General features: G+C 37.3%; 2 protein-coding genes across 6 annotated transcripts; both read left to right on the forward strand.

Moving 5' to 3' along the window:
* Positions 1 to 1073: 1073 nt before the first annotated feature.
* On the forward strand, positions 1074 to 10624 carry LOC149203006 (uncharacterized). 5 transcript variants are annotated; one of them, XM_089403302.1, is made up of 6 exons: positions 1074 to 1635; positions 4310 to 4980; positions 5146 to 5182; positions 5308 to 5379; positions 9385 to 9463; positions 9618 to 10624. In XM_089403302.1, the coding sequence occupies exons 2-6, from the start codon at positions 4953 to 4955 to the stop codon at positions 9699 to 9701; spliced, it is 300 nt and encodes a 99-aa protein (XP_089259428.1). In that variant the 5' UTR covers positions 1074 to 1635; positions 4310 to 4952; the 3' UTR covers positions 9702 to 10624. The 5 variants fall into 5 exon arrangements, with proteins under 5 accessions (XP_089259428.1, XP_089259425.1, XP_089259426.1 ...); XM_089403299.1 differs by lacking the exons at positions 5146 to 5182; positions 5308 to 5379; positions 9385 to 9463; positions 9618 to 10624 and adding an exon at positions 3843 to 4123 and having other exon boundaries at positions 4310 to 4925; XM_089403300.1 differs by lacking the exons at positions 5146 to 5182; positions 5308 to 5379; positions 9385 to 9463; positions 9618 to 10624 and adding an exon at positions 3927 to 4123 and having other exon boundaries at positions 4310 to 4925.
* Positions 10625 to 11510: 886 nt separating this feature from the next.
* Positions 11511 to 13138, forward strand: LOC149203007 (GEM-like protein 5). Its single transcript, XM_089403303.1, has 4 exons — positions 11511 to 12067; positions 12157 to 12237; positions 12318 to 12592; positions 12680 to 13138. Exons 1-4 carry the CDS (start codon positions 11743 to 11745, stop codon positions 12875 to 12877), a joined length of 879 nt encoding a protein of 292 aa, XP_089259429.1. The 5' UTR covers positions 11511 to 11742; the 3' UTR covers positions 12878 to 13138.
* The last annotated feature ends 1098 nt before the right edge of the window (positions 13139 to 14236 follow it).

A 14236-nucleotide genomic window follows, 5' to 3' on the forward strand; every position in this document is an offset into this window, starting at 1 on the left:
TGAGATGATAAGGAGCAGGAGGGTAAAAGGAAGCTCATATACTATAAGGAGGTGATCAACCCCACCCTTGATAACCACAATTATCTCTTTGCGTTGACCAACACTAAGAAAAAAATGAACCTTGCTAGGATAAGAACTAATTCTCATGAGCTTCGAAGTGAAACTGGGTGGTGGTCTACTCCCAAGACTCCTTGGGATGATAGAATCCGTTAGATTTGTGATACTAAGAAGGTGGAAGATGAAAAACACTTTCTTTTAGACTGCCTAACTCTTACCCACATCCGCTCTCAATTCACTAACATTTGCCATGCTTCCAATCTTATTGACTTATTAAGCCAGCCCAACTATAGCGATCTTGGAGCGCTTCTTTCTCTTCTTTTTTATCATAGAAACAAGATTTTGAATAACCATAATTAGATTCTTTTTCTTTTCTTGAGGCCTGATAGACCACATTGGTCTTAATAGACATTAATCATCATCATCATCATCAATTTGGGAGGACAACAAATTTCTAATTAGAATCACGCAAGTTTATTGTCAAAAATTTGACAATGAAAATATTTAAATCATTTTCATAACATAAATGGATTTAACACCATCAAAAATTCCAAAAATACTTAAAATCTTACAACTTAACATCTATAACACAAATATTAAACCATTCCTATTAAATTTTTTTAAAATTTTACCAAATTCCGATAAAAATTGTGACCTCTTTTAAACTACCCATTTTATAAATGATATATTTATTCTCGTAAATCAATATAACTCTTTCCCAAAGAAATTGTTTAATGACACATACCATCCTCGAACTTTTACACCTTAATGATAAAAAAAAGCCTTTATTCCATCCTCGAATTTTTACCCATTAATGAATAAAAAAAAGCCTTTATTCCTAGTGGATTAATATAACTTCAACCTCCCCCATAAATAATTAGGCCGATAGGCCTTCCTTTGAAAGGGACCTTTTGTCGTCCCTTTGTCTCTCGTGCTGACACGTAGAGAGTTATGCGATTGGCGTTAAGCTGCGGACAGTTAGCGATTGGCGTTAAGCTGCGGACGACAAGGAAACAGCATACCCTTTCCCGTCGCATCCCGTTCCGTTCCGTCGAGAGACCCACCGCTGGCCCCATTCATGCCGAGCCCTAGGGTAGTAATGGCGCATTCTGTTGCGGTCCCTGTTTTGCGGTTCTGCGGTTTCCGTGCTTCCATGAGCGGGAGCCTTCTTGGATCAAATTACCGGCCGTCTGTCAGGGTATCTTGACCTTGCAAAAACTACGGGCGTAGACCAAGTGTTCCTTCCTGTAAGTGACCAACAAAACATTGATGATTTGAATAGAAAGTTGAATAGGGCAGCAAATGATCTGGAGTCCAGAACCAAAGACAATTCTCGGACAATAAGGGATGTACTGGAGAATGTGTACAGCGATCGGTTCCTGCAATCTTGTGGTGAGATGGACAGGGGATGTCGTCTTCGCGGGTTCGAGACGGTCATCCAGCGTTTGGATATTTTTCCTGTGAATTGTGGGGCACAAGGAGCACATGCTTTTGCTTGATTCGGGACGGGACTCCTTCCAGCAGGCGTCGTTTGAATTTCTAAATGTCCTGGGATTGATCGAGGTTTTTCTCTCACTGGTAATTGGAGTTTTCTTTCAACTATTTTGGGCCCGAGATCAAATGGATTTCCAAATGAAGCTTCCAGAAATTTTATTTTGCTTTCAGGGCTCTCAAATTCGTGTTCTTTTAATCTGAAGCAACAAAATACTTTCTCTTTTCCTTTCATGGTTCTGAAATTTGTGTTTTTTTTTTCTTTTCCTTTCAAAAACAGAGAATTTCAAAATGTTGAAATTTAGTTCAATTCTCGTGATGATTATTAATTTCATGCATTTAATCTTGAAGTCGGTGGATGCGCTCTGCTTTTCCGTGAGTTCAATTCTTGTTTTTTGCCAAAATATGTTTTTTGTGGATTAGTTTTTTCTTCTTTTGCGTTTGATATCGGATGGCACTGATATTTGTTGGTGGTTATTATTTTGTGCAATTGATATTTGACTATCTCTGATTTTTCTCTGGTTGAATTTTCTTGCTTTTATGAATTCCAGTTTTAGGTTTTTAATACTTAATGAAATTTAAGTTTCGTGAAAAAGCTTTTGGCCTTTTCTTTTGTGCACGCAAAGCTCCATTTCATGTAAGTTGTGTAATTGCTTTCATATTTTGCTCAAATTTAGTTTTTTGTTGATACATATAAGTCGCGACTAGTCTCTCTGTGCATTCGATTACTTCATTTTCTTTTGCCATTTTTGTTCGCATGTGGTGTTTAGTTCAAGCCACGAGTGGCATGTGTTAGGGTATGGCCTCTTGCTGGTTGAAATGAGAGGCATATGATTTTTCATATTTACGGAAAGCAGGCGAAAATGCATCGATTAAAGATTCTGATAGAAATTCCAATACGATGTTAACCGTTGGCATAATTGGTTGGATATGGCTGAGTGCATTGGTTAAATATATTTGTGTTTTTTTAATTCCATTGACGGGCTTGACAATACTGGTGCTTAGTATTTGTTTTGAAAGTGCTTCCTTTAAACACCCGAAGCATTCCAATTAGCCCGAATAAATCAGGCACAACCAGTGGCCTGTTCTCACTAGCAAGCAGCCCTCAAGGGGAGGTACATTTCTATCAAAGTTACCCAGTTGTTTAACCTGGTCCCAATTACTTATCTCTGTCTCCAGTGGATTTGAACCTGGGTGGGTAGCTTGACATATCACTGCCTTTGCCCACTGAACCAGGACCCCATTGGCAAGGGAGGGGCTATAGTTTTCGATTGTATGTGAAGGCGTTTACAGTAGAGCCATTTATTTCTGTTTTCATTTAGTTTTACTTCAGATACAACTGAGGCGTAAAAGATCTGTTAGATGGGGTAATAGTTGTCGTCATTTCTGTTGTAACTTGGCACACATCTTTGATTTAAGACCTTTTTCTTTTTAAAATTTTGTTGATGAAATGCACAACTCAGGATACCCACTACACACTTCCCCTCGATCTGTGAGGATCATACTAAGGGCTACACACTTCCCCTCGATCTGTGAGGATCATACTAAGGGCAAACCTGCCAGTTGCAGTTTGGGCAACCTTGTATGGCGGGGACCTCGAGTGAAGTGAGGTCAATATTCGTGGAGGCAGCCAGCCCAGGGACTTGACCCTGTGACCTCCACTGTGACCTCTTTTTTATAATTCACGATACTCAACTACTCAAACTATCCCAATGGGCTATCTTTGAGGTAAGACCTAATTTACAAACTTTGCACATTTGTTATCTGCTGGAGTTTGCCAATACCCATTTTCTTATACTTACTGCCTATCCCATGTTCAAAAATCTTAAGTATTTAATTGATTCATAAAAGCAAAGGTTTTATACATATATACAATCGATTCCATCAATTGGTTGGGATGTGAAAGTTTTACTTATAATGTTTGGTTTCATTTAGAGGCTTGGAACTTTTTACAGTCCTTTATTAACATGCTTGGATTTTGTAAACTCACTTCTTGTTTATTGGATATGATTGAATACTGACTTGTGTTTTTCTAATTGCATTGATATGCATGGCAACTGGAAATTGTTGTTTTCATATTTGATTGTATTGCAAAATTGGCAGTTTTTATCCTACGATATATTAGTGTTTTGGAATTTGGAAGTTGTGTTATTGCTGTATTTGATACTATGATAGGCTTGAGAATTTTTAATTGTATTTTGTGACTTTATCAACAGGTTTGAAATTTTATAATTTATAGATTCTATTGGTTGTCTTGGATGAATTAAATGACAAATTACCATGCTGTTTATCAGGAGATTGACTTTCCCTTGTTTTAACTTTTAACAAAGGGGCCATTTTCTTTGGATAAATAAGTTAAGACTCGAATTTAGCTGCAGCCTGCAGATGATTTGATCTTTTATGTGGGGTCTTTTGCTGGAAATGGCTGTAAGCATAACAAGTGTGTCAGAAGTAGCCTTCAATGACTTGCTATCATGCACTGGCCAAACTGATAGTAAATTGAAATGTATTTGGGACAAGGAATGGATGTGGAAAGGAAAGGGAGATTGTGATTCAGCTTTGGCATTTTCTAGGAGTTACGTTTGCACTCCCACATTGTACTTGTACTGGTTGTATCCTTCAGTCCCATTGACCTATTTATGGTCATTCGTTGGACATTAATAAAATTTTCTTATCTTATCTAATGTAGTAGCTAAGTGCATCCAAGTGGAGGAAGAGCTGATTATTTTGTTCTGACTGGTTTGAATGAACTTTGATGCAGATATCCAGATTGAGACAACCACGTTTTATGGAACTGTGAAAGTCACCTTTCAATGTCATTTGAGTTGTCCTTCATCATCTAACAAGTTTGTTTCCAGAACTGAGTTCATATGGCGTCGGGTTCAATTGAGGGAGATGAAAGATTCGCTAACATGATTCATCGTCAACAATGGCAACAAAAGCAGGAGATGAATGAATTAGTGGAGGCCCAGTCAGTTTCCACTGCTCATGCTGAATTTAGACGAGGTTTAGAGGAGCTTGTTCGGGATCATTTCCATACCTGTATGACTCTTGCTTCCTGCAGTTCTGCTCATGAAAGTGGAATCAATGGGCGTAGAGATTGCATTGATGTTCATCACTTTGATGAGGACCATGATGATGGTGAAGAAGAGGAAGGTGATCAGCTTATACGTAGAAGACGCAGATCTAACATTGAAGAAGATTTAGCCGAGTCTTCTGCAGCAAGAAGACGCCAATCTAGGATCTTGACTAGATGGGCTGCACGACAGGCTCAGGAGATGATCAGAAGTTGTGCTGCTGGATTAATTAATCCAGTTTTGTCTTTGTTTTATTACTTGCATTAAGCTAATAAGCTGTGATTTTCCTGAGCCAGGCGATTTACCTTAATTGTGGTGGCTGCAGCAATGCTGGTTCTGGCATTTCTTGGACTTTGTATGATTTACTACCTGTTTCTAATACCCAAATGCACCATAAGATTGGGACTTCAATTTTATGTCTGAGCATTTGCGCTTATTGAACTTTAAATCTGTTTTCCTTATTATTATTTTTTACTTAATTTTTTGAACTAATCTGATCCCAGTGATTGTTGGTTAGCAGTATTTTCTATTCTTGGACTCAAGACTCTGGTTTACTTGTAAGTTCTATATGTAGAAAAACTTGTTTTTCCCACAAGGATAAAAAATGCATGAAGATATGGTTTGATAAATTAAACCATTAAACATTGTCTTGTTGATTATCTGTTTCTGCTTTGTTTCTCAGTTTGGTACTTGGTGCATGGTTTCTTGTGGCGGGAACATTTATTCTTTGTGGAGTGTTCGTTTTATTAAACAGGTAAGTTGGTTTTATCTCTAAACCCCCGCGGTATTCGTGTCCAAAATATAAGGTGGTCAGCACTTCCAGTAACACATTTGGATTGTCATTGTCAAATACTTGGTTGATATTTTTCCCTTCAAAATAAAAGCCTGCAATGATGTTTTTTCTTGCACAAAGAAAAACAACAATTAAATTAAAAAGGTTACATTTGATGGATTATTTTTTTGTTCTGTAAAGTTTACCACTATTAAATCTTTGCCTCTTGATATTTTGTTGACATCCAAATAGGCTTCAGGGTGAAAAAAACCTCCCTTGAAATGTCAATTCTGCTGCTACAATGAATGGTCATTAATATTTTTAATCAATTGAGAATGCCATGAGTGAGATATTTACATTCATTAAGAACTAAATATATGAAAGGGTTCTACATTCATTCATTAGCAGCACTTGCTAATGAAACCTTATCAATTAGTATTACCTGAAAGAAATTAGTTATAGACACCAATGCAATTTGATCAACCCTTATAATTGGGTTGGATCTCGTTCAAAATGATGAAAGACTTATCCAAAAGGTAGGAAAGGCATATACAAAATATGCATGAATTCTCCCATGAATCTTCCCTTATGTGCCAAAAGGGGAAATATGGAAGAAATTTCCTTTTTGTTCTCTTAGATAACAGTGTGAGATTCTTAGTCTAGGTTCCTCTCTATAGGTTCATTGAGCATGATTTTGATCTAGCTTCCCAGTATTGCTCTTGATCCTTCTTAGATGTAACCTGTAACCATGGGATAAGGGCGAGGTAATGTAAGTCTAATGTACAATTAGAATTAGAAAGCACCGATTTGATGAAAGAAATAAATATTTTGAAATTTTATAACCTGAATACCTCTTGTAGGAAGTCTGCGGTGCCTGCCTTTTCTTTCAGGACATTTGAAACCACAGCTTTCAAAAAATTCCAGCACATTCTCCCTAGGTCCATGGTAGACAATCTGCCCCTCTGATAAGAGTATTATGTCATCAAAGAAATCAAATGTTTCTGGCGCTGGCTGCAACAGAGACATGAGAATTGTTGCATCCATGAGATGGGTAAACTGCTGTAGGCATTTAACTATCTGATACGTGGTCGAGCTGTCAAGTCCTGTCGAGATCTCGTCCATGAAGAGAGTCTTGGTAGGTCCAACAATCATCTCCCCTGATACGTTCTCTAATAACATAATGATATCTAGACTCCAAGCAAAACCTAATATGAACCTGAGGAAAGCTTTGTCACATTTTGGATGGCATTCTTGATAAACCCATCAACATAAACTAGTACACCTGATCAAAAAGCCTTTAATCCAGCACCTGCTATCACAAAAAAGCTTTAATTGACAATGTCCATGGAATTAGATGAATTGAATGGAAAATGTGGACAAATTGTTGAAAAAACATCTGGATGCTGTCACATGATTTGCAGGTCAGTAAACTGGTAAAATGCATTTTGTTGAATATTATTTTTGATAATACCCCATTCATTTTTGATAAAGATAACTGGTTCCTAGTCTGAAAATTAGATTGTCTAATGATAGCTGTAGGTTATGATATCTATACTGTGTGCATATGGATGCCTAAGTATTTTCAGTTGAAAAGCAAAGCTACATACTAATTGTCCATGGCTTAACAAAGATGTTTCTTCAAATGTATCTAGCTTACGGCCATGACAGATCAAAATTAAAGAGAATTTCTTTTGCTCTGCATGATCATCATCTGTAAATACTTCTTCGTGCTCCCAATCATCTCGTGCAAGTTAATTGACAATTCTCAGAGAAAACCAACCACTATTTAGTATTGGGTAGTTAGGTATAGTCTAGAGTTGGGCCCCAAAAATTTTTAGGAGATTGGAAATGCATCACAATGTGATGTTGAATTCGTGTCTGTGAAAGGAATATGTATACATAGTTTTTAGAATAAACTTACTCGACAACTATACCCTACTTTTATGTTGAACCATTTTAGTTTATATTTGTATTAATCATAATACCTCTGGCATAGCTTGTGTCAAACCATTACTCTTGTTTCCAATGATTCATAAAAAATTACAGATCATAAACAAAGATATTCAATTGGTACAAATGATGTGCAGGCATTGCAAAGTTCCATCTTCCAAATGGCTGTTTGATTATTTTTCCAAACAAAAGTATCTTATTCACTGCAGTGTCCACCTTCAAAAGAGCAGATAAATAATTCCAATTTGCAATCACAAAGGATGATCCAATTTTACTGCAGCGTCCACCTTCAAAAGAGCAGATAAATAATTCCAATTTGCAATCACAAAGGATGATCCGATTTTATGTTGCCTTCCCATGTCAACACTGGCTGCTTCATCATCCCCAAGAATTTTTAGCAGATGCAAGGCATTCCAAAGGGCCTGTCAAGGGGATTCTCTGGACGGGCAGAGTCGTAGCAGAGAAAGATGGTGAAAGAAATAAGAGTGAGGAAATATGACAAGTTGTTGGTAATCAGTATAGAGTATCTCCTGGCACATTTTGTTCACAAAAGTAAGGGTACTTTTGCCCATGGTAATTTGGTTGTGGACCCCTATATTGTGTTTGTGCACCCTCACGCTTGTAGATTTCTGTGGGCTTGTTTTTCTGCATTCAAGGTGGTTCTGTGGTCAGGAAACCTAGAGAGGTCCATGATTTTGTGCTGCAGAACATTTTAGGAGGTAGTAGTTCTGGTAGGATTCTTTCTTATTCCATTGAGGACTGTATCATAACGAGAATCAACCGACAGGGCAACGCAGTTCATGGATGTTATAAGAATTTGACTAGAGTGTGGGAAGATCTGGGAGACATGGTAGTGCAAATACGCTTTTAATTGATACTTCAAATGTGGCCAGGGTTAGAAATCAAGATGGAAATTTCATTTGCCCCATTCCCTACCAATATCATGTGCAGGCTTCTCATGGGCAACTAGAGACCTATCTCTTGCCTTATTTGGAATGTTTGGAATCGGTGCCACGTATTCCTGAATTTATAAATAATTTCCCTGTTTCGCCTGGAAACGGAACTCAATTGGCAACGGTCTCAATTCGAAGAGGGCAAGGTTATTCCACCACAGAGTCATGGAATTTTAAACAACTGGAATATGTTTCCGAGCAGTGTAACTGAAACTTCTAATTCTCAGTTGCATTAATTTAATACTCAATGCCTTGGGATTAGTAATACTGCCCAACATTTTCCCATTACAAGAACAAACATCTCATTCTCGTAGTCAGTTCCACCTACTGCTAACTTCGGTATTTTTGAAATGTATCACGGACTCTCGTCAAGCGTATTCTTGGGTTTCAATGATCATATACAGACTTATAGCAACATTAATTATACGAGGGAACTTATTAAGCTGAGTGATGACAATATGAAATATGCGAGGTAACTAAATCGGGGGAACGTTGATTTGCATAACGTGGCCTGTGAGAAGGAAAAATTGGAAAAGACGCTGCAAGAAAGGGAGGACTGTCTACAAAAAGCGGTAGATGCCTTAAAGAAAGTAACTGAAGAAAAGAAAAAGGCAGAAGAGAAAAACGCTGACATATCAAAAACATTTGTAGAAAGGGGTAGGGCTTTGAAACAGGTGAAACTGGAGAAGAACTTAGCAATAAAACAGAGAGAAAACATTATTTGTTCTTTGCGAGGAACTGTCTAAGTTCTGCAAGAAAAGTTAGGAAGCTTTGAGAAGAAAGAGAGAGAAAAATATTTGTCAAGATGGAAGCTGAGAAAGAAACGGCTCAAGTTCAATCTACTTTGACAACTATCACTGAACTGAAACGAGAAGAAAACTGTATTCTCTCTTTCCTCAGTTGTTTCTTCAAGAGTGAAGCGACCAGCGTCCGTCAACACTAGTAGTCTTTTGTTAGTTTGATGTTTATGTCTTGTTATCAGAAATCATATAAATTATCCTTTTTCCTTGCATCAAAATGTTTTATTCATTTTATAAGAGCTTTCAAATGTCCAAAGATTGACAATTGAAAACTGAAAATGCAGCTCTCTTGCTTGTGGACACATGTTTGGCATGTCTTGTATTAGAAAGTGGCTTCAGCGACATGTGAATAACATTGGCAAGGTAAGATTATTCAACCTCGCAATTGTTGATTTCCATGGTCTTGATGTTAAGTGAGCTGGTAAGGTTATGAACTTTTTCAAAAAGATTAAGTTTCTATGTTTTTGTTGCAACCAAATCTTGGGAATTGTAATTTTCTATTTCTGTAAATGTGTAGTGTCCGCAATGCAATAACAAAGCTGAGCTGGATGACATCAGAATTCTTTATGCCCCAGTTATAGCTGTCACTGCTCAACAATAGTGGCAGATCAGTCGTCTTTGTTGCAATACCCACAGTTTCTAGTAGTGTCCACAATGCAATAACAAGGCTGAGCTGGATGACATCAGAATTCTTTATGCCCCAGTTATAGCTGTCACTGCTCAACAATAGTGGCAGATCAGTCGTCTTTGTTGCAATACCCACAGTTTCTATCATCAAGAGACAGCTGAAGATAATTTTTTAAAGGCATTAGAAGGCTACTCCCTCCCCAATTCCCATAAATATTTGTTTGGTGAAGGGTAAAGGCTCTGACAGAAAGGAAACCTTGTGAAATTCTAAGGCTCTTTTAATTTTTGTAATGCACCTAAACATCATTTGCTTTCTAATTTTGTATCAGTAACACGATGCTTATCAAAGAAGCACAAAGCATTAGACTAAAAGAACAAAAAGTTAAACAGACAAAAGCTAATTACAAATCTGGATCATTTCCGCCTTACCTGGGGAAATTGTTACCAAATTTTGTTGATTTTAAAAAGATCTACCCTTTTTCAATGAAGGATGTAATAGTCTTAGGTTCTTGGTATGGATCTGCATGCTCTGTACTATTAAGCATCGACAAACATCTTCTAATGTGAAATGCTGTAATAGTCTTAGGTTCTTTGTGTGGACCCGCATTTTTTGTATTAATAATCATAAACAAACATCTTCAATGTGAATATTAATAATGGACAAACATTTTCTAATGTGAAATGCTTGAACTAGGGAAATAACACTTTATCTTGTTAAAGATATATTTGAAGCAGAAGCAGTAGTGCAAATGATATCATGAGAAACAAGCATGTGGAGGTTAAAGAGATTTGAAGCAGAAGCACTACTGCAAATGATATCATGAGAAACATGCATGTGCAGGTGAGTAAAGTTCTTCATCAAAGCAACATGAGCATTTGAAAGTAGGAGTTGTTAAATGTTCTATGTTTTTGTCTTCTCTTTTTTTGATATATTTTTTGAATGGGATGCATCCAAGCATTGAAATTTCAGAAGTTGGGCTTATTGTGCACATATGAAATGGCATGTGTTCATGCTTTTGAAATTTTACTCAGAGAAAAGAAAAGATGGATTTGGTATTGCATATGAATGAGATGTATTCTTCATATATGCTTGGCCATCTATAGAGGTTTCTTGATTTTGGGTAATTAACTTAACCTCTTGATTTTGGGTAATTAACTTACTCTAAAATGAAATAAGACATTCAATGTGTTCCTGAAAATTAATTGCACAATGATCCAGTGCAAGAAAACAAGGTTTTCCACAAACCAATTAACTCTTCTAAAAAAATTTAACAATTTCAATTTAATAATCCTATCGGCCTCTCTTTATACCTTTTGAGACAATCGCTAGTAATAATAAATGTTTAATGAGGCAGACCATCCTCCTCGAATTTTTATCCGTTAGACGATAAAGTAGCCTTTCTCCGTTCCGTAAACCATTCTGTCTACGGCAACTATCGGTGTATAAGAACGGCGTTGTCTACCGACGCCACAAAAAGACAAACCATTCTTTAAGCGATTTATTTCATTTTTTTTTTTTTTCCTTCAGACGAAAAAAGCACATCGTTTTATTTATTTCTTTCAATTTTTTATCACAACAGTAACAGATGTCCTCAGTAGTATCGTTCATCGCGATTGTTTGTCCCACCAGAAAGGCTCTTTGATTATTTTTCGAAGTAATCTCCCACGCGTCCAGCAATACGTGTGCACACAAGCGTCGGTGAGGTTAAGCGGTCGATCCATGCCCGCGACCCCCCATTTCTTCACTTGTACGCAACCCTTCATATAAATCTGCAATCTCAACTAAGCAACTCTACAGGTATTGCGATCAGCATAGACCGATTTTCTGTGGATTGTGCTCGGATTTTGTATCCTCTGTGAATCTTAAGCCCTGATTCGACAATTTCTGTGGATTGTGCTTGGATTTTGTATCCTCTGTGAATTCTGAAGCCCTGATTCGACAATTTTCTGTGGATTGTGCTCGGATTTTGTATCCTCTGTGAATTCTTAAGCCCTGATTCGACAACAAGATTGCAATGATGAGTAAAGAAGACGATCAGAGGCAACAGCTTCTTCAATCCGATTACACAGGCAAAGCCGGAACAGCTGCCGGAGTAACGCAGCCGATCGTTTATCCGAAGCTGGACGCCGAGGGTCCGACTACCCCGGAGGCGGTGAATCGAGATTCAGGTACCTCAGAGAAGGATAAGGATAGCAGAAAATGGGGCACCAAAGTCATGGGCCCTCCTGCGGTCCCCTCCGCCCATCCTCAAAACCAAGAGGCTGCCACGTGGACAGTTCCGGCGGAAAACCCCATCCCCAACTCGTATATCGTGCAACCATCTGCAATGGACTCAAAGTGTACGTTCGCATAAAGAATTTGATCGAACAAAGCATTCTCTGTTTTTATCTTCTTTTTTTTCTCATATATTAGATTTGTGTGTACACAGCCCCCATTAAGTCGGTGCATCACTGCTTCAACAAATGGGCCAAGAAAGCCGAGAATTTGTCCTCAGAGGTCTGGACCAACTGTAAGTATAAGTTCACCTTTATCGTTTTGTTCTTGGCTGCCTGCTTGCATTTTAAATTAATGGATTCCATTTAAATGCAGTGAAAACTGGAAACAGCATGCCGGATGTGGCATGGGGGAAGCTGACCTTGGGTGCCAAAGCCCTAACGGAAGGAGGCTTTGAAGCTCTGTTCCGACAGACCTTTTCCGTTTCTCCAGACGAGAAGTTACAGAAAGCGTACGCCTGTTATCTGTCGACATCCACAGGCCCCGTTGCCGGAACTCTGTACATCTCCACTGTGCAGATCGCATTCTGCAGCGATCGCCCCTTGTCTTTCACCGCTCCCTCCGGAGAGGCGTCCTGGAGTTACTACAGGGTGAGTGATGCCAGCTAGTTTCTCGAGTCCTTTAGTATACAAAATTCAAATTGGGGAAAACTGAAATAGTGATAAAATTGAATGCAGGTTGCGATCCCGTTGGTGAATCTGACGGCTGTGAAGCCTTCCACGAACAAAGATAATCCGGCTGAAAAGTATATTCAGATCGTGACGGTGGACCGTCACGAGTTCTGGTTCATGGGATTCATTAACTATGAGAACGCCGTGAAAATTTTGCAGGAATTCATCCCGAATTCAGCCCGCTCAGGAGGTTATACCTCGTGAGCATCAACCAGCTTCTCGAACCGTCGACCGACCCCACAGCTGCCGGCTAGTCTTATATATCTTTGTGCTGTTAAGAGTTTCGACATTTTAAACTTCAGGATGGCGACTTTATGTTTATCGTCTTTGTGTTTATTTAGTTTGGTCACTTGTATATGGTAACAGTTTTTCGGAGCTAAATACTTTTCTTTTTGACAAAAGCATATTTCTATGACGGTTGTAAATTTATTCTCAATTTACATCTATCTTAATTGGTCATATTTATTATCATCACCATTTAAATTTATTATGAATTAATCATTTTTAAAATAGTAATTTAATTATTTTGAAAATCTATATATATATATAATATATATATATTTAAAAATAATATTAATATACAGTTTGAATGAGCCAAATAGTTAAGAGCAAGAGCATGTATTTTCTTTGTTTTGGGCCTTAATAGTTAAGAGCAAGAGCATGTATTTTCTTTGTTTTGGGCCTTAATCGTTAAGAGGGCCTAACTTACTTTTTTGATATAGAGCTTTAACTTTTTTGATATAGAGCTTTAAAAATATATTAATATATAGTTTGAGTGGGCTTAACTTTGTTTTGGGCCTAATAGTTAAGAACATGTATTTTTTTTTGTTTTGGGCCTTAATCGTTAAGAGCATGTATTTTTTTTTGTTTTGGGCCTTTTTTGTTTTGGGCCTAATAGTTAAGAGCATGTATAATAGTTAAGAGCATGTATTTTCTTTGTTTGGGCCTTATAATTAAGAGCATGTATTTTCTTTTAATAAGTTTGACCTCAAAATATATTAATATAATGTTTGTTTGGGCCTCATAGTTAAGAGCATGTATTTTCTTTTAATAAGTTTGAACCTCAAAATATATTAATATACAGTTTGAGTCGGCCTAATAGTTAAGATATTAATATCCAGTTTGAGTCGGCCTAATAGTTAAGAGTATGTATTTTCTTTATTTGGGCCTAATAGTTAAGAGCATGTATTTTCTTTGTTTGGACCTCATAGTTAAGAGCATGTATTTTCTTTTAATAAGTTAGGTTCAAAACAAGAGAGATAGACAAAATGGGATAGTATCTCAAAATTACAAATAACTATTAAACCTATCCCAAAATTACAAATAATTACTCAACCTTTTCTTTGTTTGGGCCTCATAGTTAAGAGCATGTATTTTTTTTTAATAAGTTTGGACCTCAAAATATATTAATATACAGTTTAAGTGGGCCTAATAGTTAAGAGCATGTATTTTCTTTGTTTGGGCCTCATAGTTAAGAGCATGTATTTTCTTTTAATAAGTTACAGGTTCAAAACAAGAGAGATAGACAAGATGGGATAGTATCTCAAAATTACAAATAACTAC

This window comes from Pinus tabuliformis, chromosome 2_1 (genome assembly GCF_031772625.1).
Source record: "Pinus tabuliformis cultivar Carrire ecotype Pingquan chromosome 2_1, CPIR1, whole genome shotgun sequence".
NCBI lineage: Eukaryota > Viridiplantae > Streptophyta > Pinopsida > Pinales > Pinaceae > Pinus > Pinus tabuliformis.